Here is a 25,490-nt window from a genome sequence, read left to right on the forward strand (position 1 = left end):
AATTTTTAATGAATTAATTTAGATGAAATCAAAAGGCCTAATTTTACTCTATACCAGAATACAAGATTTATGAAGCAAAACACTCTAAAAGCTACAAATTTTACCCCAATAAAAAAAGACCTTTTGCTCTGGTCAAAAATGACCAGAGCATCTGTAAAAATTAATTTTTAAATCCCCCCAAAAAAGTTTATTGGGGACTTAATTCAAATTTAGGCTCTGCAGTCTGATTCTACCGTTGTCATAGTATATTTTTTATATATGCTTTAAAAATAGGTTAAAAACAGTTTAACCACATTGGAAATAAGTCACTTTGTGAAAACACTCTTTCAGAAATTATAAAGAATTGAAACGAAAGAAGATCTCTTATTGGTTTAACCTCAGCATTATGTTTTTTATTGTATTATGTCAGATTTTTCAATGAAATTAATTGTTATAGAAAAACAATTATTTCCATTGAACAGAGTAATGTTTTTTTATGGTATCAATATAAAGTGAATTATATAAAATTGTTTACTAAGTTACAATATTACACGAAGTAAAAAAAGACATTTTGCTCTGGTTGAAATGACCAGAGCAACAGTAAAACTTAATTTTTAAATCCCCCAAAAAATGTTTATTGGGGACTTAATTCAAATTTGGGCTCTGCAGTTTGATTCTATAGGTGTCCTAGTATATTTTTGACCCCCCATTCAAAAATAGATTAAAAACAGTTTAAAAGAAGTTCATAAAAAAATTGGCTGTTCATATTTTAAAATTAAATGAATTTTTGCTCATTTCCTGAAACGTGCATAATGAGCACTAAATCATTTACACCCCTCAATTTATAAAAGTAAATTAATAATAAAAAGATGAGAAAAAATTACCTCACTGATTCTACAGGAAGTAATCATTCCCTCTCAATCCTAAGTATAGTAGAAAATTATGAATTAACTGAAAGTCACTGGACTTGTAAATAAAACCACTATATCTAAGAGTGGTCATGTACATGGAGCAGTTAAGAGGTTTCAGCATGAGAAAACTTCTCATCTGATTATCAAACCTAACCATCATGACAGATATTACTTAGAGAAGACTAATTCATAAGGAATAATTAAACACAATTAGAATAGTTATTTCTTGAATTGTATTATAAACAGCTTTCCGCGGATATAGAATGTACAATTATAAGATTAAAACTAGTTTTTTTCAGCCCCGAGATGCCAAAGGCATGGGCTAAAAAAACTTGTTTTAATCTTATGTTTGTATATTGTTATATTCATAGATAGCTGGATATAATACGATGCTAGACATAGTTTTTCATATGGATGAGAACCGGTTCTTATTCACCGGATTTGAATGAATACGAGAAAAACCATTTATAATTTTAACAAACAAGCATTTTATAAATAGTTGTAATAAAAGTTTCCCTGTCACTTACTGATTAATTATTATGTAAAAGAGAATTTTAATAATTCTGTGTATTTCTCAATTTTCTGAGCTGGATCTTTAAATCATTTAGTGGTGGGCCGGATTGGGGTGCGCCAGAGGTAGTCCAGACTGGCGCGATCTTTATCAAAATGGCATTGGGCGATCCAGCTTTCAATTAGTTTTAATATTTTATTGCAAAACTCATGAAAACAATTTTATAATTATTTTTGAAATAAATTATATATTGTTATATATGAAATACACCGTACTGGCACAGCTAAAATTTATAAAGTTGTACAGGCGCGTATGGATATGTTGCCTGCAAAACATATAAGTGACAATTTAAGGAAAGGGGTAGTTTCACCAAATGCATTTGAACTTGATTTAGTGAACCACACATTTCTTGCTAGTTAATGGGTTTAGCTATATTTATAAGGCATATATTTGAAAAAATTACAATTTTCTAATTAATTTTTAAAAACTACGTGGTAGAAAATTGAAATTCTTTCAAATATATGCTATATAAATGTAGTTTAACCAATTAACCAGGAAAAAATATGCGGTACACTAAATTAAGTTCAAATGCCTTTTGTGAAACTATCCCTTTAAACATTAAAGCTATAAATATCATTAAGATGTGTTATTTTGGGGATTTATGACAGCAATATTATTAACAAAGATTGGAATATGATTAATTTTTTGTTTTTTGAGGGTGAGCCAAAAAAAGTATTTAAAGATCAATATTTTATTGAGTGTCGCTAGCGATCTGGCAACACAGTGCTAAAAATCTGTTAAAGATCAATGTTTTTTAGCAGTGGCTGTGGCTCACCTTCAGCCCACCTCTGGACAACATCTGGCGCACCCTGATCCGGCTCACCACTAAAATGATTTAAAGATCCAGCTCTGTCAAATATTTGGTTAAAGCTCTTTGCTAGGTGGATTTATGGACCACAGAGATTTATTCGTAAAAAAATTTGAAACACTAAAATCAGTGAGGCTTGCTAAAAATTTACAGGGGATAATTTTGCCTCACTAAAATTTTACTGAGGCAAACTGATTTTTGTTGGGCAAAAGTTTTTTAAGAATTCACCTCAGTAGACATGAAGCTGGGGATCAGTTCAACTAGGTAGTCATAGAGTTTTCCTCAAGGGAAATAATCTGGGGAGGATTAACTGCTAGAGGCCTAATTCCATCTGTAAACCCAGTGACCTGTACAAGATTGTGAACCTCCTCTACCCAAGTCAGTTAACAGTATCATGTATGCTGATTTAGTCAGAAATAAGGCTAAAAAAGCTGTTAAATAATTTAACTATATGGAGATGCTATTAGGAAAGACAATGGTGATGCCATATATCAAGGTAAAGATGCTTTGGATGCTGTGAAGATCAGCCTTAAATCCAGAATTAATCCTGACATCCAAGCTCCCTAGATGGCTGACTTGTGGCCAATTGAAAATGTATGGGCTATCATAAACACATAGATAGCATCTAAATACACAGATAATCTTAGAAATCTTTGAAAAGAAATAATTTTTGCCTGGCAAGAAATGCTGACTAAGAATTGTTCAAAAACCTTGTTTATTCCTTTCCAGCAAGAGCCAGACCCATAAAATAGAAAGGTGAAAGTCAAATCTTTAATAGTTATTTCTCGCATCGTATTATAAACGGCTTTCCGCGAATATAGAATGTACAATTATAAGATTAAAACCAGTTTTTTAGCCCCTAGGTGCCATAGGCACAGGCTAAAAAAACAAATTGATAATATTTCAGCTTTATCAAGTACTAGTGGCTACGCCCTCTAGAAGCCTCTAAGGGTAGGAGGGGGAAATGTCAACCTCATCCCATTTTAAATTTGAGCTTCAAGAGTAAAAAAATATTTCTTTGTTGGGGGGGTGGAGGGGTGTGAAGACACCCTCCCCAAAAATAGTTTAAAACCTTCCCGAGACCTATAAGAAGCTTCACTGTAAATTAGAACAATATTGGATCAGCGGTTAGCGCGATCCTTCGGGACAGACAAAAAAAGCTTACTACTTTATATATTAGGATAGTGATTTATAATTATACTATTTATGTAATAATTTCAGAAACGTTTGGTAAAATGTAATCAGTTTTATGAGTAACAAAAAATAATGCATAATTTTGAAATTTATAAATGTTTTTCATACTATTTAAGTGATAACATTTTGTTAATTAGTTAATAATATATCACATCATTCATTTTATTTTATTAGAGTTTAGATTTTAGAAAAAAAGATCAAATGCAATTATTCTATAATTATTATCGTAATTAATAGAAAGGGAAGAAATGCAATTTTTCAAACTGTCTCTCTATATTTTAATTGGTCAGAACTCCCCCTTTCAGAATGCCTAGTACATGCCTTGTCTGCCGAGATCCAGGGCCCACTTTGCATACCTTACCCACATATGAAATTTTCAAAAGTATGCTGTAAACATTTTAGGTAAAATTTAAAAATTCTTTACAAATTTTTCCTTAATTTTATAATATGTTATGTACCTACTTTATTCGTTTTTGGCTAGTCTTAAAATTTTTATTTCTTTTCAAAAAGTAATCTATATATTTCAGCATTGAATATGAAACATTAAATTGCACGTAAAAAGCTATCTGTTCTGGATGCATGAACAGACAAACATACGGACAGACAGACCATAATTATATAACAGCTTCATTTTTTGAAAGTTTATTATTTCTACAATAACTAAAAGTGGAAAAGCAAAAAAGCTTCATTTTTATTTAAGATTATCCTTATACTAAAGTAACAGGATGTTTGTCTGTTTGTTTGTCTGTGTGTCTGTACCAAAGGATCTCGCTAACCGCTGAACCGATCGGGTTCTCCTTAACAGGGTAGATTCCAGGTAGTAGGTCCCAGGAAGGTTTTTAACTATTTTGGGGGAGGGTACCATACATATTTTTAAATATAAAAAAAACATTTAAAGTGCCACTAGATGCCTCTAGGGGCGTAGCCGCTAATTTAATATAAAGTATTTAGAACTGAGAGCTACTTTCCTGCATCAAACAAGTTGCTGCACGATGCTGTTCCAATTAATGAGATTGATATTGGTAATTTTTTTTGTTAAAGCTAAACTAAACCAAAATAACTGTCCCTAGAAATGTAAAAAAAATTCAGGAGCGGGAAGAAGTTGGTGGGGGGTGGAGGGGGAATGTTTTTTTAAAGCTCCTTTCACCTATCCCTGCTGACACTAATGATCCTTAGCATTATTAAAGCACAGCCTTTATATAATTAGTATCGATCTGTCCAGGACAATTAGTTCTTTTCCTTGATTCAGTAATGTTAGAACTGCCCTATTGATTTTAAACTTTGCATGATAATTCCTATAATAGTCAATTTAAATACTGATTCTTTAACTTTTTTACAACATCTGATTTTTGGAATAATGATTCCTAAAACAATAAAGTACAATATTATAAGCAAGGCTTCTCTATGATCATATCCTAAAACTGAGTGTATTTCCTTTTACACAATCCTCCTATCCCCCTCTTTAAATTGTTAAAGGTCCTGAAGAGAACCCAACTTTAAATGTTATGTTATGTTTAAAGTGCATGGAGGAAAAGCAATGCAAATATTTAAATTTAATTGAATGCTGTAAAAGGAAGAGAAAAATTAATCACCTGCCCTCATTCGTGAACAGTCCCAATTTAATTATTTCTATGTATATCTTTTTATTTTAGCAAAACAAAAAATGAGAGACTTAAATTATGCCCATCTAAGTCAAGATATATTACAAGGTAAATCATACATAATTAGTTTCATAGTCGCACAGACACGATATATTCAGGGATGTCCATATTTCTCTAATGTAGAAAGATGAACATAAAAGCAATTCAGTGTAAACACTGCAAAAATATTTTTCAATTATGAAATGAATTAATTGCCCATGAAAGCTTTAATGATAGACTGACGGACCAAGTAAATTTTTTTTGATATAACATAAATTGAATAAAAAGCCATTTATCTTGAATAATAGAAAATAAATTCATATGTCCCTTATTCCGGTTCTGTCAAACAGATTGATATTTCGAATAATACAGTAGCTTCACAAATAGAATTTTGGGGTAAAATTCAACAGAAATAATTTTGATTTTACTAAAGGGGTAGTTTCACGAAAGGCATTTGAACTTATATCACAAAAAGACGATTTCCAAGTCTTGATATTTTCAAAACAGAATTAGGGGGTAAAATTTGACAGAAATAATTTTGATTTTATTAAAAGGGTAGTTTCACGAATGGCATTTGAACTTATATCACAAAAAGACAAAATTCAAGTCTTGATATTTTCAAAACTACGTGGTAGAAAATTTATAAATATTGTTTAACTCAATAACTAGCAAAAAATATGCGGTTCACAAAATTAAGTTCAATTGCATTTCATGAAACTACCCCTTAACCCATTAAAATTCAGCTATTAATGAATTAATATTTTTTTCAGCTCGTGCAGTAATAAAACCAGCAACCACATCAGGCAATTGATAATGTGGAGATGGATAAATATGACTGGGTAAGGTGAGATTAATATCTTAATATTTTACTTCCCTCCACAAGATTGTAATACTTAAACTTTTTGATACTTATGTCTACTATCATTAAAATCTTTACGTTTTTTCTACAAGTTAGAGAATCATATACATTGTTATTTTGCAAAAAAAAATGATAGATTGAATAAAGTAAGAAATATATAACAAGGAGAAAAAAAGCTATCTATCTCGAACGGATGTACAGACGGACCCACCCTAATTATTGAAATGTGTAAAAAATATGTGGGACATATATCTTAAATATCATCTCAGAAAAATATTTCCCTATGACAAAGCTTATTGAAAGTAACATAGACAGACAAACTGATATATTGATGAACAATCAGATGTATATTTGGATGAATGCAAAGACATTGGTTAGACAATAGACAAACAAATATGATTAAAGCAGTTCTGCTAAAAATATCATGCATATAATTTATCTTATGTGTGAAAGAAGAAATAATTTAGATATTTGTTTTAGGAGAATTAGTAGAGGAAAGCTAAGCAAAGCCAATCAAGATACACAAGAAATAGTAAATAGAACAATAGAAATATTTGAAAACTTTCATGGGCCAAATTTAAAGCGGGAAGGGGTAGTAAAAGGGTTAGTGGGGAAAATTACGGAGGGAAATCCTGGGTATAATAAAAAAATAGTAATTAAAATTGTAAGACTCAACACATTTGCAAGGTCATTTAGAAATATTTTTAAAAATTCTAAGCTCTGATGAAAACCTTTCCCAAATTGACCTCATAGATACTATAAAATCAATTTCCTTTAAGTTTCTAAATGAAAATCAAGGTTAAGAAGAATAAACAACAAAATTATATCCAAAAAGAGATCTTTGAGATCATTTAAACAGATTGGTACAAATATCATTGAAATAAAATGTCTTATTAGTGGCCGAAAAAATAGCCAGTTGTACTTGAATTTAAGGCCTTGATTTACCATTTGTTATAGCTGTAATTAGTTAAAAATCTTACAGTTCTACACAAAACTTGGTTCGGGTGGGTTTCTAAGAAAGTGTGTTTTAAGCTAGACAGGGAGACAATTTTGATTATTTTACTACAATGATATTTGTTATAAAGGTCAGCAATTACATTAAATAAAAAAATATTTAAGCTTTTAATGAATATATGTAATCATTTAAAATTTATTGTTACCTACCTATGTATTGTTATTATTTTCAATTGTTGTTAAGTTTGCTTTATTGATATGTAAATATATGATTAATTTTAATTTCCTTTTATATATTATTGTATAACTCAAAATGAAATGTTAGTTTGTTTTGTCTAAGTCTGTAATATATTTTTTAAAAACATATGTGCCTTACTCTTTACACTACGCCCCTAGCCTCTAGGGGCTATGATTCAAATAGGCAGAGATTGGCTACAAAAATAATTCATTTCAAGACTTAAATCTGAAATTAGAATGTCCTGAAACAACTACTGGACCTATTTTAAGATTCTCTCAAAGAGAGAACGTAATCGGTTCAGTAGTTATTGAGATCTTAAGCTTCAGACAACAAACCCATAATACATTGTATAGGACTAGTTGCTAGGGAACTCTATCTCCGAAGGGGTAAAGAGGTGGAAGACAAATAGCCTAAAACTATCCCGAGATCTATGTGAGGCTTTACTGTAGAGGAGAATCATATCGGTTCATTGGTTAGCAAGATCCTTCGCTTCAGACAAAAAAATTATAACTTTTTATAATAGGACTAGCGGCTGCGTACCTAATATCTAGGTATATGAAAGGGGAGAAAAATAGCTTAAAACCACACAACGACTTTTTTTTATATAAATGAAATAGCTTAAAACATCCCAGGACCTATAGGAAGCTTCAATCTAAATGAGAACCATATTGGTTCAGCGGTTAGTGAAATCCTTTGCTACAAACAAAAAAAACCTATCTATAATAGAAAGTAGCTTGATGTCTGTCCGTCTGTCTGTCCGTCTGAAGCTTAAGATCTCAGTTACCGCTGAACCGATTGAGCTCTACTCTTCAGGGATTATATGTACTGGTCCTGTGATGGTTTTAAGCTATTTTCCTGAGGGATGGGACACCCCCAACCCCCCCAAAAACTTTAAAAAACCAACCCCTCAAAAAATTTTTTTTACATTTTTTGTAAAATCTCAGGAACTGCTGAACAAATTGGGCTCTTCTCTTCTGGGAATATACCTACTGGTCCTCTGGTGGTTTTAGGCTTTTTTCTAGGAGGGTGGGACACCCCAACCCCCCTAAAAATAAAAAATCCCCATTTCCAAATTTAAAATTTTTTATTTTATTTTTGTAAACAAAAACCAGTAATTGGGTTGGGGGAACCCCACTGCACCATGGGACGAAGCCCCCATGAACCCCCCCCAAAAAAAAAAATTTCACCCAAAAAAATTTTTGGGCTTTTTCTAACTTTTAAAAATTGACATCTTTAAAAAGTTGTTACAATTATAGGTATTAAATAAAATTTACAGAGGAGAGTTTTCAATTTTTGTGTATATGTGGTCCAATTAGTGGGACTATCGGAGCTTGCGCCGCATACAGGGTACTCGCTTATGCTCACCCCGTACGAGATATACAGCGCACAACCTGGGTTTAATTTTACCAAAGAGTAATTCAGCAAATAATAACTTTTTGAAAATAAAACTATTAAATTATTCTGGAGGGTTGACTTTCCATTACCTTATGGGGCGAAGCCCCTAGAGGCTAGGGGCGAAGCCACTAGTTACTTTATATAATAGGATAGTAAATAGGCTTATTCAAACTAGCGGTTACGCCCCTAGAAGCCTCTAGGGGCACTGGTAGGAGGGGAAAAAGTCGACCTCATCCCATTTTAAATTTGCTTTTAACAAGAGTTAAAAAATATTTTTTGGGGGAGGGGGGTAAAGAAACCCTCTCCAAAAATAGTTTAAAACCTTCCCAGGTCCTATAGGAAGCTTCACAGTAAAGGAGAACAATATCGGTTTAGCAGTTAGCGAGATCCTTCAGGACAGACAAAAAACGCTTACTACTTTATATAATAGGATGACGATGATATCTATTCAAAGATAATGTTTTTTGCATGCCCATTTTCCCTTTAGTTTGTCTGTGTTTACATACATTAAGATTTATCCTCAATAATACAAGATTTAAAATATTTATGTGCAAGCAAAGAATTTGATGCGCTTTGTTAAATATGTAATTTAAAATCTGGCCACTAGGTGTCTCAAACCAAAAATATAATATGGGTCAAAGATAGATAAAGTACATAATTTAATAATCATTAAACATACATTTGTTTTGAAAATTGTTTATGATACAATTTTATGTAAAAAAGTAAGAACAAGAAAAAAATTTAACTAGTCAACTGTATACTTGTTAAATGAAATAAATGGTTCTCTATTTACAGAAATTTCATTAGATAGGCTTATAGTATAATTAAGTTCAACAAACCTGACAAAATCAAGTTAGTATTTCATCATAATTTGATCTTTGAAGATCATACTGAAGCTAAAAATTGCAGTAGCTGCAAACTAGAATAATTTAGATCATAGTGAAGTATTGCCTTTTACTATTGTTTGCCAGAATAGCCTTCCCTTGTCCCTGGGTCCTGATAATGGTGTGTCTCATTTTATACAACATAAAGAGGACCTACATCATTATTGATGATGCCAAGAATTACATGGAGGAGCTAAGCTGTGGTGAAGGGCCATGAGGAGGAACAGCATCAACCTGGTCCTGAAAGGACTCTTGGCCTGCATATCTGTGCCAGCCTTATGGCCACAATGGCATGGACCCCTGGTTGGTTGAACAGAGTGAAACACCCATAGAGGACTTCTTTTTCCCTTACATTGCCTTACGATATATATAAATATAATTTTTTTTAGCAAATAGGCTACTTGTTCCCAAAGAGGATAATTTTTTACCCAATTTAGCAAAGATTTTTATTTTTAAAATTTGACAAACAATATTAAACATGATTAAAAGAACATAGGGATGGGAGACCAGTTACGTGCATGCCGTCCATCCTGCACCGTGCATCAATAGTTGTAGGAGCTACACCAGAAGAGTTCTACTGTGCTGAAAAGGTCCTAGGGTAGATGCCAGACTGAATTCTAGTCACTTCCCCCAGTTCAGGGGGTTTGTGTAGGGCTAACAATCCTTCCCTAAATTAAACCTGCTCATGTTCAATCTGCACAAAGTAAAGACCAGACAGAATACATTTGCCAAGAAATGCTAAAAGCCAGGGTTGATATCCTGGCTATCACTGATCATATCATTATACTAAAGTAACAGGATGTTTGTTTGTCTGTGTGTCTGTACCAAAGGATCTTGCTAACCGCTGAACCGATTGGGTTCTCCTTAACAGGGTAGATTCTCATGAGTCCCGGGATGGTTTATAAGGGTACCACCACCCTCCCAAGTGAAATTACAAAAAAATCTAATTTTTTTTTAATATATGGGAGACTTCCACGTAACATAAAGAGGTATTGTACGTAAAGAATTATCATAGAGACTAACAAACAAGGCCTCTAGGAGCGTAGCCGCTAGTCTATCATAAAGGAGGTGGAAATGTAATGTATAAAGGTAAACATCAACCTTTTTTGAGATTGTAACAGGTGTCAGACAAGGATACCTTCTCTCTTCCTTCCTTTACCTCCTTGCCATTGACTGGATCATGAAGAACTATGAAAGTAATGATGGCATTTGCAGGGAGCTATTTGGCAATCCCAAATATTTGGGAGATCTGGACTTTGCTGATTACATTGCTTTGTTAACAAGCAATAGAAGTCAAATGCAAAGAAAGACTAACATGATAGCTGAAACTTCCAAGAAAAAAGGACTTGAAATAAATGTTCCTAAAACTAAAATACTCAGATTAAATGCTAATTCCCAAGAACCAATTACTATTGGAGACAAAATTCTTGAGGATGTAGATAGTTTTGAGTATCTTGGAAGTAAAATTGATGAAGCTGGAGGCACTTTGACAGATGTTAATGCTAGAATTAACAAATATAGGACAGCCTTTGCCAGCTTAAACAAAATTTTGAATTCTAACAACATCTCCATAAAGACCAAGTTAAGATTGTTTAAGTCAAATGTTCTCTCTGTTTTGCGGTATGGGGCTGAAACTTGGTTCCTAAACACAGCAGTGGTCTCCACCGGTGTCCTGAATAGAAAACAGGTTTTTTTTTGAGTTACGTATAACGAGACCTATATTTTTATGACCGGGAGTGTATTCCGGTTCAGTACATGACTTTCATTAAATCACAGCTGATCATTTTTGTGGATTTTTTTGAAAACTACTTTTATACCCAAATTTTCATTGTTTTCCTCTAAAAGATCACAATATTCTCACATTTACAGCTCAGTATATCAAAGTTTACACAAATAAAAGTATAATACATGACAGCTAAACTAAAGATTGTTTCAACACCTATCACAAAATCTTTCAGAATCAATTGACTAATTTAAGATTCATAGTCTAGAAATTGATTAAGAGTTATTTGAAGTTAATATTTGAATAAATGTTTAAACAGTTTTACAAAACCTAAGTTTTTTTTCAGTACTCATCATAAAAAACCACTCACATTTTACAAGGGCTTGTGACATTCATTGGCATGTTTAATTTTTTTATAATTTTGTTATGCCAAAATCAAATTAATATTAAGAACAAGAATTTAGAGGCCTAATACAGTTGTTTTATTGAATGGTTTTTTGGTTAAAAAATTGTAATTTTCATTTTGTTTATAATTAATTTTTTTTGTTTTTTTGTTTTTTCTTGTTTAAAAAAAATGAAGTAGCAATCTAAACTTGCTTTTAGGCACACTCTAGACTTGCATCTAGCAAAGCCTTCGAAAAGTTGGGGTTATCAAGGCTGGATAGTTTATACCTTTCCCAGTAGTTGACCTTAAAGTGGTGATGGAAGCTTTATCCAGATTGTTCAGAGGTAAGGCCAAATCCCCTTCCCCCACAATTTAAAGAAGGGATCAGGTGTTCCATGACTAAGTGAACTTTCAGAGTCATTGACCATCCTAAAGCCATGTATGCTTCAGTAAATTTGACAACTAATTCAGTTATGTCACCTTTTAAAAAATGATATCCAAAAGAAGCTTTCACTATCTTATCAAAAGGTCTTAACACATTTACTATTGGAATCAAAGCAAATTTGTTAGGAACATCCTCCAAAAACAAATCAGACAATAGATAGTCAGCATTCTTTAAAAGCTTTCTACAGGCAGGACCTTCAAACTTTTCTCCATGGTAGCCAACTGATACAATATTAAGCTTTCAAGCCCACCGCATTGCCTTATCATAACCTAATATATCAACTATTCCACCCTTTCCAAAGAATAAATGATTTGTTATTCCTTCCTGTGTGTGTAGCTCTGGGAATGGAACTTTATTAATCACTCTAATCTCATCATCTTCCTTCAAGAATGATTCATTTACTGTACTGTTGCAGAGTCTACCATGCAGTGTTCTAGAACCACCCATCTCTTTAAACCTTTCAAAATCTATTTTTAAATGACCAAATGTCCTTTCCTCAAAAGTAGTTTTCAATACATCTTCAGATGTAAGTAGTTCTTCCTCCTGATTATCTAATCTGATCTCATCTTCAGGGATATCCTCTGATCCCCTAAGTTGTCTTAGGAACACAAAGCAATGGAGACAAGGGTACATTGAACTTGCAGTTTGGAGACCCAATGCAGTTCAGGCTAATTTTAAATCAGCTGACAGAAGATATGATATTTTGTCAAGAGCTGCCAAATCCCAAAGTTTCTTGAGATTGAAAAGTAAACTGGCTTCTTAGGTCTTGGGTTTAGTGTTACTGTGGCAGGTCTACCCTTTGTTGACAGTTTCATATTGTTATTCTTATGAAAACCACTCATGAGTAGCTTTTTCATTCAGCAACTTACTGACCACCTGTTCTTGTTGTTTGGATGGAAGATTCAAGGCATGTTTGGCTAGGTTAGTAGAAGCTTTGGCAATAGTACAATCTTTAGGGTGACTTAGACCCTTACCAACTTCTTGTTTACAATTTTCACAGATAGTTATACTCCTCCTTTTATTAGATTCTCCAATAACCTTGGTAGGGGTGGTAGTAGAAGAATTAGGTGAAGAACCATACAGCCCATTTTCTACAGAAATGATTATAGGAACATTTCTGGGGTTCTTATTATGACCTTTGTATCTACCTGTTTGGCAAATGTAGAAATTACAATTATCTTGCTGCCTTGTTGTTTTGGATAAGATAATATCTTGGTAATTTGGCATTGTTAGCTTTATAATTTTGCTTTCTTGGCCAAGTTTCTTCTTAGTCAGATAAAGTCGGCAAGTAACACATATTCCTACAGGATAGTGTTCATCTTCTGCATTGTAGTATTGATTTATGTATTTTTAAATTAGCAGGACTTGATTAGCATTAACAGTTACCAGTTTATTTCTGTCCATCTTAGTTTTATTTCCACAACAACAACAAACTTTCTTTCGATTTTCTTTATGTTCTCCCTTCTTAGATTTGCTTGATTCTGTTTCATCCGTTTTTATGTTATTTTATCTGAAAGAAAAATAATCATATTACTTATTTAAACAGTGTTGTTCAGTTCCCTGTCCTTGAAATATAGGACTTGTTACTGTGGATCAGATGTTATGGAGTAGGTGCATAAGACTCCAAGCAGAAAGTGCTTCCATGCCCCAAGAGGAATTTTTAGAGGAACTGTCAAGACATCTAGTCAGCCCAGAATCAACATTGAGAAGGATAACTTGTTAATACTTCAAGAAAACCTCTGTTCAAATTAATTGCTGATTCAAAAGAATGTTTATTTATATTTCATCAGTGGAACCTCATACAAACATCTCATCACAGCCAGGAACTATACTTTATCAATCAAGCATGTGTTACGGCATACATCAGGGACATAATGTGTGTATGGTTATGTTGAATAATAAACTATTGTTTAGACTTTAGTTCAAATATGAACTTCAAATAACTCCAACTTGATTTCATTACTACAAATCTTAGATTAGTCTTATTAGAGCTTGTTATTGGTGTCAATAAAATCTTTAGTTCAGCTTTCATCTATTATACTTTTTATGTGTAAATTTTGATTAACTGAGCTTCATATGTGAGAATATTGCAATTTTTTGGGGGAAAATAGTGAAAATTTGGGTATAAAAGTAAGTTTTAAAAAAATCCACAAAAATGATCAGCTGTGATTTAATGAAAGTCATGAACAGAACCGAAATACACTCCAGGTCATAGAAATATAGGTCTCGTTATACCTTTTATAATATAAATAAGGATTTTGATTGCCTTTTATCTGAAAAGTGTATTTTCTCCATATGAAACATCTAAAAACATCGGGTTTTTAAAACTAATAATTTTTGTAATAAGTTGTACTAAAACAGTAGCTTTTAGTCTTAACATAAAACATAAAACAGGAAAAAGTATTTGAATAAATTTTATGTCTCAACAGACATTGTCGCCAATAAAGAAAAAAAAGTTTAAATAAAAAAATAAATGTAGGTAAAAAAGTGTCCTAATTTCTTCTCATATTCAACAACTTTCATAAAAATGATACTAAATACAAAAAAAAAATAATATCGCAAAAAATAGTATTGAATATTGTGTAATGTATAGATGAACCAGGAATAAAGACTGAGTAAATCTAAATTTTTTTTAATTTAGTGATTTTGTAGTATGAATTAGCTTTCCTCAAATATTGTAATCTTACAGAAATATATTTTAATCCTTTTAAGAAAGGATGAAAAGGAAAGTGCGATTCCTATCAATTTAATATGATAAAATGATTTTTTAATTAAGAATTTTTATTTAGATATCTTTTATAAAGTAACTACAATATCATTCAAAGGAAAAACAAATATTGACTGCACTTACTCTACAATCAGGGGGGATAAGATCACCCTACTTTTGGAAACAGAGAAGTTGAATTCCTCAACAGTAGAGGTAGAGATTCTTCCTGACTGCCCTCAAGCCATTATTCTTCTCTAGGGCTCTTTCCAGATCCAGTCTTTACAGTAAATAGACTTTGTATAGACCTATTAATATATATGACTATTATTTTAATAAAGATCTATCAATGTAATCTTTCAATATTATTAGAGGCTTATAGGTGTTTTTTCGTGTTTACCAATTTAATTGGCACAATAGGGTTACTGAAGAACAGCAATTATATGAGATTGACTTTGATAAATCTCTGTGGTCCATAAATCCACCTAGCAAAGAGCTTTTACCAAATATTTGACAGTACTGGATCTTTAAATCATTTTAGAGGTGAGCCGGATCTGGGTGCGCCAGAGGTGGGCTGAAGGTGAGCCACAGCCACTGCTAAAAAACATTGATCTTTAAAAGATTTTTAGCGCTGTGTTGCCAGATCGCTAGCGACACTCAATAAAATATTGATCTTTAAATACTTTTTTTGGCTCACCCCCAAAAAACAAAAATTTAATCATATTCCAATCTTTGTTAATAATATTGCTGTCATAAATCCCCAAAATAACACATCCTAATGATATTTATAGCTTTAATGTTTTAATTTCCTTAAATTGTTACTTATATGTTTTGCAGGCAACATATCCATACGCGCCAGTACAACTTTATAACTTTTAAACGTGCCAGTATGGTGTATTTCATATATAACAATATATAATTTATTTTAAAAATAATTATAAAAATGTTTTCATGATAGTTTTGCAATAAAATATTAAAACTAATTGAAAAAAATATTCATTAATGAAATACGGCTCACCCTGATCTGGTACGGTGGCTACACCAAACAAGTGTAACTGGTGAGCCAGAGGTGCGCCACTTGGTGGGCCGGATAACCAATGCCATTTTGATAAAGATCAATATAAGGTGTGCCAGTCTGGACCACCTGTGGCGCACCCTGATCCACTAAATGATATAAAGATCCAGCTCAGAAAATTAAGAAATACACAGAATTATAAAAATTCTCTTTTACAAAATATTTAATCAGTAAGTGACAGGGAAACTTTAATTAATAGCAATAATAATATTGTAGAACAAAAGAAAGGGATCTATGATCAGTTTTTGACTTTAAACTTTACAACTATTTATAAAATGCTTGTTTGTAAAAGTTATTAATTCTTTTTTATTGAGTTTAATTAATCTTCATGAATTATAGTCTTCTCTAAGTAATTTCTGTTATGAGTGTTAGAAATTGTACAGATTTTCAACTCCGTATTCCTGCAGGCTTCCTTTGACCACACTAATTTAGTGTAGTTATCAGCTTGTTTAAGAAACTATACTAATTTTAATTAATATATGTCATGATGTCACTCATCGGTTCCATGATCAGTTAATTTAACATCGGTTTTGTTTATAAATTACTGCTTACTAATATCAGTTAACTTCTTGAAATCGGACTTTTGTTAACGCAACTTAGATACACAGGGATAGAAAGGATAATCAATGAAAAATGTTTTACTTTTGGATGAGAAAACTCGTTGGCCTCAATCTTTTCCATCGGTCGAAAAAAACATTTTCTACATATTAGATATAAAATAATTTGGGGGGAGAGTAAAATATATAAATAGGGGAAAGGCAAGCTCATTTTTTTAGCCTTGATGACAGTTATTTTCAAAAAAGATATCCCTATATCCCTGAAACGTAAATAAACCTGATTTTTAAACTTTTATCAGTTTCAGTATTGTGAAATTAGTGATAGCTTATATAAATCAGTTTTACTCAAAATATTTGTTTATAATATAAGAAAAACGACAAACGACAATCACACAAATAAAATAAAACGCAAATGCAGGAAATATACAATAAATTTCTGTTAAAAATTGCAATCATAATATGCTTACACAGGCGGGCCAGTACAGAATGCCAATTTTAAGTAAAACAGAATGAATAAATCTTTAAATTTTTATAAGAAAATAATTATGATTAATATATTTATGTATTATTATTTGTTTTTAAAAGTTAAAGGGTATGCAAAAAATGCGGACCTTTTTAAAATTTAAATTGCGATACTTGTATTAATAGTAGAAAAATGTCATGCATACCGTTAGAACCGTTATGAACGTTTTTGGAAATATGAAAGTTCATAGCGTTATGATAACGTTTTTCATCTATTAACACAAGCCGCGCAATTTCAATTATTAAAAAGTCCGCATTTTTTGAACGCCCTTTAGGTATATATTTGTTGTTAATCTTTGAGTCAATATTATTTGGTGTAGACTCTAGGATTAACACTACAAAATATACATTTACAAACTAGAGGCTTCAAATATTTAGTATCTTGTGTATACTAGTGTAGTATCTTTATAAGTATCCTCTTCCAATGGATTTCTTATCATGTACTCTAATAAAGTGAAACTTGGATTTGGCTAAAATAACGATCCTCTCGACCCCACCCCCTCCCCCCATTTACCCCATACTCTCCCCTAATACTGGATGAACGAACTGAAAATAAGTGATATCCATATTAACAACCTAAATCGACGACAATTTTACCCCTGTCATAATATTCACATATATTCTACAGTGTGTTTTTATGAGAAATTTTTTGAAAGCAATTTTACCCCACGTGTATTTATTAGAATTAAATGATTTATAGCTTATTTTCTTTGTTTTTTAAGACAATTAATAGAACAACAAAAATATTTTAGTGTTTATTTCCAGAGGACAGTAAAATCTAAAATTCAAAACTTAGGTGTCAACATATAAAAATGGTTTTAGCGCATTTTTCTTATGCTTAAATCCTCTAACTTTTTAATGAAGGCTTATAAATGTCTTTGGATGATTTTAGGCTATTTACATGGCCTAACTCGCCCTCCTCTATATGCTAGGACCGCTATCAAATGTTAAGTTTGTAATAATTGGTGTAAAAGTATAAACCCAATCAAGTTTTGATATAATAAATATACCACAATAGAACCCCTTTTATCTTGAATAGCAGCCGAGGTGTTCATATTTCCACAATATCGTTTCTCCCCCTACGGACAGTCGAAAAGACAGACGGACATATAAAACTATATAGTATCTTTGCTACTTTTAAACAAGTCTGGCTAAAGATAAGACTAGGACAGTTGTTATTTACTACTCCCACAAATATAAACAAAACAATGTATGATATACATTATAGAAAATATTTTCCAGTATGGCTTCAAAACCGATCGAATCTCTATCTTCTGGATAAGAAACGGATCTCAGCCAAACTGAAAAATCATGTTTAGCATCGTATTACAGAAATTTTTCGCGAATATTAAAATAAAGACTAGTTTTATTAGCCAAGGACTTTGGCCCCTTGACTACACAAAACTGTTTTTCATCTTAAAATGGTTCATTTGAAATCCGCGGAAAGCTGTCAATAACACGATGCGTTGAATAACTAATCTAGCTTCATTACAAAGAATGTTACCATCCTTGTTTTTTGTAACATAAACAAAACACATATATTTTTTATCATAAATAATTACATTGATAACAAAATATTAAAAACATATGATTTTAGAATTAACCTGTTCTTTAAACAGCAAGGATGACAACATCCATAAAAGCGAAGCACTGAAATGGTAGGACAAACGGACATTAACACTTGTATAGTGTCTAAACGGAATAATCAGAATATAAAAGTATAAATCGAAGCAAAATAGTAAGTAAATTTGTTGAAAAACTGCTTGATACAGGATAATTTTTATAAGCATACTTACATTTTTAGGACTTTATTATAGAGTTGCTTCGCTTATAATATTGTTTTTTGTTGTCCCAGGAATCAATATACCAAAAATCAGATCAAACGGATAATTAGATCACATAAAAATTTGTTGTTAAAAAAGTAGAAAAATCAACATGTTAAAAATGGACATACGGACATTCTGGTAATGATTATAGAGTTGCTACGCTTTCTAAATCGTACTTAAATACTACAGGAATCATCATGCAAAGTTTGAAATCAATAGGACAATTCTAACATGCCTAAATTAACGAATAAAAGCTATCCATCTCGGACGGACGTACGGACGGACCGACCCTAATTATAGAAAAGCTTCGCTTTTAAAAAGGATACCAAGATCCATAAAAGAGAAGCTGGTTAAAACAGACAAAGGGCCAAACGTAAATCACCAATAACATATTGTGGACATGCTTTTAACATTATTCCAAGAAACTAATTATTTCATTTTTAAATGGCAAAAATTTTTTTTTTGAGGAGGGTAGTTTTTTTCTAGGGGAAATTTTCATGGTAGGGTGGTTGTACCCTACCCCACAATACTTATAAGCCTTCCAAGGACCTGTGCTAAGCTACACTGTGAAGGATATTTCGGTTAGGTGGATAGCGAGATCCTGCGGTACAGAGAGACAGACAAATAGACAAACAGACCGACACAAAATAATGCCTAACAATTCTTGGAATTTTTCAGAGTGTACATGAAGTAGGATGATCATAGTCTTATACTATCTAAACTTAGTTTGGTTTCTAAATTAGTCACTATGAATTTTGATGGCATTGAACTTTGAGGACTTTTTTTACAGAGAAGTCGATAGGATAATTGTATTTATCTGTTACACTTTACAAACCCTAATTTAAAACTTAATATTTTTTTAGAATAAAAATGTTTGTACGTGTCCCCCAACTGGGCTCGAGATCCATCAAAAATGTTTCCCTCATAAAGAGGTGAGAAAAAATACTTCAAACCAGTAACTTTTGAAGTAAGCATCAGACAAAAACCCTTACTTTTTTATATTTCCATGACCTATAACCTCTTCAAGTATAGAATATTCTAGAATATTTATTATTAATCTATAATACAAAGTAGAACGATGTCTGTCCGTCTGTTTGTCTGTTTGTAACGAAGGATCTCGTTGAACCGATCAGGTTCTCCTTAACAGGGAGGCTTTTCATAGGTCTATTTTGGGGGAGGGTACCACCATCTACAAAAGAGAAATCGTCTTAGAGAAAATTACCCCACCCCCCGAAAAAAAATCTAAAATTTGATTTCTTAACAAAAATTAAAAATGGGGGGGGGGTTCAACCCCCCCCCAAAAAAAAAAAAAATTGCCCCCCACCAGAAATTTTTTTTTTTACTTTTTCTTTTAAAATCTAAATTAAAAAATAAGTTATCAAATACAATTCCCCCCCCTTAAGTGCCCCTAGAGGCCTCTAGGGGCGTAGTTGCTAGTATTTATATATAGGAGTATGGCAGGATTACCAGAACCTATAACCTCTCTAAGTATATAAATATTCTAGAATATTTATTATTATTAATATTTATATATAGGAGTATGGCAGGATTACCAGAACCTATATATTCCAAGTATAGAATATTCTAGAATATTTTTTTATTATTAATATTTATAAATAGGAGTATGGCAGGATTACCAGAACCTATAACCTCTCCAAGTATAGAATATTCTAGAATATTTATTATTATTAATATTTATATATAGGAGTATGGCAGGATTACCAGAACCAATAACCTCTCCAAGTATAGAATATTCTGGAATATTTATTATTAATAATATTTATATATAGGAGTATGGCAGGATTACCAGAACCTATATCCTCTCCAAGTATAGAATATTCTAGAATATTTATTATTATTAATATTTATATATAGGAGTATGGCAGGATTACCAGAACCTGTATATTCCAAGTATAGAATATTCTAGAATATTTTTTTATTATTAATATTTATAAATAGGAGTATGGCAGGATTACCAGAACCTATAACCTCTCCAAGTATAGAATATTCTAGAATATTTATTATTATTAATATTTATAAATAGGAGTATGGCAGGATTACCGAACCTATAACCTCTCCAAGTATAGAATATTCTAGAATATTTATTATTATTAATATTTATAAATAGGAGTATGGCAGGATTACCAGAACCTATAACCTCTCAAAGTATAGAATATTCTGGAATATTTATCAACAATGAATGGTTGAAATCAGAATCAGGGAGGACATTTCAAACTATCAACCCTGCTAATGGACAGGTTAGGCATCATTAACAACTGATATAGGTCAATGAAAGATAATTTTTTCTTCCCTACAATTAACCCTATTTCTTGAAGGTTTTAGGGGCATTAAATTAAAAAGTAAGTTACATATCTTTTGTCTAAGCAACTTTTGATGAAAGAAATTGGATCAAGGTAAAGTCAAGTGCATTTGTAAAGGTGCCTAAAAACTACTAAAACACATAAACCATCTTTGTTCCAAATACAATTTTCTAATTCAAAGGATCTATTCCATATCTAGACATTTTAAAATTTGTCTGTAAGCTACTCTGTAATGTCATTTTTAGAAGACCTTTGACATGACCAGAGTTTTCTTATCGTCTTATTACTTAACTAGTGGCTGCGCCCGTAGCATACATGAGGTCTGTAATCAGAAGGGGGGGGGGGGGGTGAGGAGCAGAAAAATACCCCCTAAAGATTAAACATCCTAAACCATCCTGGGACCTATGTGAAGCTTTATTAAAATGGAAAAAATTAAACGGTTCAGAATTTATCAAAATCTTCATTTAAAGACAAAAAGAAATTAAGGTCAAAATATAAAAAATGCATTTTGTTGCAGAAATAAACAAATCATTTTTATTCAGGTGATAACTGATGTACAGGAAGGTGATGCTGCTGATGTTGACAAAGCTGTTGCAGCTGCTACCAAAGCTTTCCAGTAAGATTATTAACAGTATGGCTTCCAAATCCGCTGTATTGAAACCGGTTCTGAAAAATCATAAATAGCATCGTATAACAGACAATATTCCAAGAATATTAAAATAAAACTTAAAAGTCATAACATTAATACCAGTTTTGTTGGCCACTAGAGGGCCGAATAAATGTTTTTTTTTTATTTTGTTGGCAGCTGCTACAAAAGCCAATAGGTGTTTTAAATAGCTTTAGTAAAATATGTATAAACAGCAACAAGAGCTGATTCTTTTTAAGCTCTTGAATCTGCAAGTGATGACGTTCATGATATTTTTTCATAACATTTTTTTAAAGGAACTACTTAATTCTATTTGTTCTTGACTATAGTAATTGCAAGCATATGAAAGGTTTAAGAACCTAACTATATCTTAAAGTTTAAAAAGGCTATAAATAATGCTTTCCTATAAGTGCTGTAATAATTCAGGGTTAACCCTGTGGGGCCTTTACCTGTGATGCCTTAACCCTGTAGGACTACTCTTTGACAAATTTATTCAACCTTAAAATAAAACTGCCAAAAAGTTTTTTTTTTATCATTTATTGATCCTAAAAAAAATCTTGACAAATTCTTATCAAATTTAAACTAAAGTATGTAAATTTTGTTTATTGACATAACACATTGAACAATATTTCATATTCAAAATAGTATTCAACTTTTCTTGGGGTAAAAAAATACTATTACATAAATTGATGAAAATTTGATCAAAATAAATTTTCTTAATGACATTGTTTATCATTGATATTTAAGTCAATTTTAAATTTTTTAAAAAACGGTTTTATGATTTTTGGGTCAAGGCATTTCCCATACTCTATCTATTAATGTCACGCATCTGACTAGCTGCAGTATGAAAAATTTTAATGCGGTATTCAGCCGAGATTCGAACTCCTCCGATCTCCTTACTGACGACGAGCAGATGTGCAACGGGCTGAACCACAGTCTCGGGTTGCTGAAGCCTTGGAGGCTTAAAAATACTAAAAATATTTGTATGTAATTATTACTTTTTGCATTATCTTCAATATTTTATGATCCTATCTAATATTTTTTCTAGATTAAATAGTCCCTGGAGATCAATGGATGCTTCCCAGAGAGGAAAGCTGCTCAATAACCTGGCTGACCTCATGGAAAGAGACAGGTACATGAAATATGGTTGTATTGGAATTCAGCCCACATGGGATTCAACCCACGGAATTCAGCCCAGCGGGATTCAACCCAACGGTATTCAGCCCACACGGGATTCAACCCACGGTATTCAGTCCATACGGGACTCAACCCACGGTATTCAGTCCATACGGGACTCAACCCACGGAATTCAGTCCATACGGGACTCAACCCATGATTCAGTCCACACGGGATTCAACCCAATATACATATATATAAAATTCTCAGTCTTAAAAAATATTTTTTTTCAAATTTGAGAACAAAATTTTAGAAAATAATTTTTTTCTCTTTTTTTTAAGCATATTTTATAAGAAAATTTCTATAAAAAATTTTACATTAACTTTTTTCAAAACTTAAAAAAACTTTTTGTCTAAAAATTTTGTTCTCAAATTTAAAATTTATTTTTTAAACTATTAATTTTATATATATATTGGGCTGAATCCCGTGTGGACTGAATTCCATGGGTTGAATCCCGTATGGACTGAATTCCGTGGGTTGAGTCCCGTATGGACTGAATTTCGTGGGTTGAATCCCGTGTGGGCTGAATATAATTCCGTGAGGTTGAGTCCCGTGTGGGCTGAATTCCGTGTGGGCTGAATCCCGTTGGGTTGAATCCCGCTGGGCTGAATTCCGTGGGTTGAATACCGTGTGGACTGAATTCCAATGGAACCATGAAATATATATATTATCCTAGATGCTCAATAACTTGTCTGACCTCATGGAGAAAGACAGGTACATGGAATATTGGTATATTTATTCAGGAAGGGAGGGGACAGTGGGCTGTTTAGTATTCTAGTCTCCAAAGTTTTATGATAACTTTTTCTTATTGATAAATGTAACCAAAATTTTTAAGTCTACTAATGAAAAAGTATATCAAACTTTGGGGACCATTATGATTTAAACAGTCCAATGTCCCCTCCCTCCCCACACTCTTTTTTCCATATTTAACCATTTAAACTTTCTATATTCCTTCTTGGGACATGGTTCTCCATATTGATATAAAAAAAGCAAGTGATTGGGTGGTAAAAATTAGTCAAATGCTTCCCTTTTATCAACCTTAGATATTATAAATGGAATTAGTACATGGCATAGACGTCAAAGGGTTGGGGAAAAAAGGATGTTTACCCCCCTCAAAATAAAAAGCTTGTAGAATAAAAGTGTAAACAGCAATAATAATAAATTAAAATCTTTTATAAAATTTTTGTCTACAAAAGTGCAAATTAGATTTATACAAAAAATAAATAAAACATAAATGTAAACATACTTATCTTTACTTTAAAATATCAAATGACAACTTATTTGCATATCTTAAAGAATAAATTCTATTTTGTTTTGAAATGTTTTATTTATTTTAAATCCTTTTAGTTTGATGCATAGGTCAGGTTCTTTTACAAGTTTATATAGAACGTAGTTTCAATAGTAAGAAAATACAAGGTGTTTCTTTATTCGTTGGTTTAAAAACTTTTGGGACTTTACGTTGGCTGGTTCATTAGGTTGAGTGTCCAAACGTTTCAACCACGAATTGTAATCTACAGATGAGGTGATTTTGTGTTTAATAATTGGTGTTGTACATCAATTTATCGGCCACTGTCTTATCCATTTACTTTTATAATTACTTTTATTTTTATAAAGGTTTTGTGATTTTTTATAAATTATCGTATATTATCAATCTCTCCTTCTTTTTAACAACTGAACATCTGCTTTATAACTCACTTTGTTTCCTTTTCTACCCATAATTATTTTACTTTCCTACTTATGACATTATGCTAAAATATACTACGTTCACTAAAAAAAACTTTACTAGTTATTTATCGCATCTTATTATAGACATCTTTCCGCGGATTTCTAAAGTTTTCAGTATGGCTGAGAACCAGTTCTAATCCAGCGAATATTAATCGGTTGCGCAGCACTTAGACACTCAGTTTTGAGTAATCTCCATCTTTTTAGGGAATAGCTAAAGAGGCTATGGGCAAAGCCTTTGGTAAATAAATAAAATTGAATAATTTTAGATTAATTTTAAATGAGAAATTTCATTATGACGTAAATAGTTGATTTATTTTTCTTAATTTGTTAATAATTAAGTGTCACGAAAAGAATTTTTCCATAATAAAGTTGTAGATATCAAATAGCATATAATCCTTGTAAAATTTATGAAACAAGTGTCTTGTACTAACATAACATTGAAATATCTTAATTTAATGAATTATAAGGTAAATTAAAATATCTTTTAATAATTATTTTAATATTTCAAGTTATTAAAAACAAAAGGCAAACTATAACAATTACATTTACAAATTAGAGATAATATTAAGTTTTTGGGGTGTAGTACATTTCAGAAGATTAGGATTAAACCGAAATGGGTTGGGCAATAAAAATGAGAAAATTGGACAATAAACTACAATGGTCATCAAAGTTTTATAAATACGATCGTTGATTCGTTGACTCATTATTAGATATTTATGATGGTGTTTAAGTATTCAGTGGCCAAACTTTGTCTTATCCCTTAAGATCCCTGAATATTTCAGATATGGGAAGAAGTGTACATAGATATTAATTTTTATTTGTTCTGCCCAGGACAATATTGGCCTCGCTTGAAACTCTGGACAATGGAAAACCCTACATGATGTCCTACTATGCTGATCTGGAACTCAGGTAAACCCTACATGATGTCCTACTATGCTTTGGAACTCAGGTA

General features: G+C 31.8%; 2 protein-coding genes and 2 long non-coding RNA genes across 11 annotated transcripts in view; all 4 read left to right on the plus strand.

Annotated features, from left to right (window-relative positions):
• The window catches only part of Cdc27 (cell division cycle protein 27), a 147,664-nt gene that overhangs the window by 13,263 nt on the left and 108,911 nt on the right, over positions 1-25,490 (plus strand). The gene's annotated exons all lie outside the window — the stretch shown is intronic.
• On the plus strand, positions 3,829-6,222 carry LOC145318297 (uncharacterized). Its single transcript, XR_013879298.1, has 4 exons — positions 3,829-3,865; positions 4,415-4,485; positions 5,116-5,172; positions 5,874-6,222. It is a non-coding gene; the product is annotated as an uncharacterized LOC145318297 (long non-coding RNA).
• LOC145318298 (uncharacterized) lies at positions 6,443-7,198 on the plus strand. The gene is made up of 3 exons (XR_013879299.1): positions 6,443-6,649; positions 6,761-6,825; positions 7,048-7,198. It is a non-coding gene; the product is annotated as an uncharacterized LOC145318298 (long non-coding RNA).
• LOC145315427 (aldehyde dehydrogenase X, mitochondrial-like) lies at positions 20,803-25,451 on the plus strand. Its single transcript, XM_080155409.1, has 4 exons — positions 20,803-20,928; positions 21,534-21,607; positions 22,686-22,769; positions 25,370-25,451. Exons 1-4 carry the CDS (start codon positions 20,803-20,805, stop codon positions 25,449-25,451), a joined length of 366 nt encoding a protein of 121 aa, XP_080011535.1.

Source organism: Acartia tonsa, chromosome 4 (genome assembly GCF_053477335.1).
Source record: "Acartia tonsa isolate MP-2025a chromosome 4, ASM5347733v1, whole genome shotgun sequence".
Classification (NCBI taxonomy): Eukaryota; Metazoa; Arthropoda; class Copepoda; order Calanoida; family Acartiidae; genus Acartia; species Acartia tonsa.

Coding starts and splice junctions, on each gene's coding strand:
- LOC145315427 (XM_080155409.1), top strand. CDS start 20,803: ATGGCAGGATTACCAGAACCTATAACCTCTCAAAGTATAGAATATTCT. Junction 20,929..21,533: donor TCAACCCTGCTAATGGACAG/GTTAGGCATCAT, acceptor ATTTTTATTCAG/GTGATAACTGATGTACAGGA. Junction 21,608..22,685: donor GCTGCTACCAAAGCTTTCCA/GTAAGATTATTA, acceptor TATTTTTTCTAG/ATTAAATAGTCCCTGGAGAT.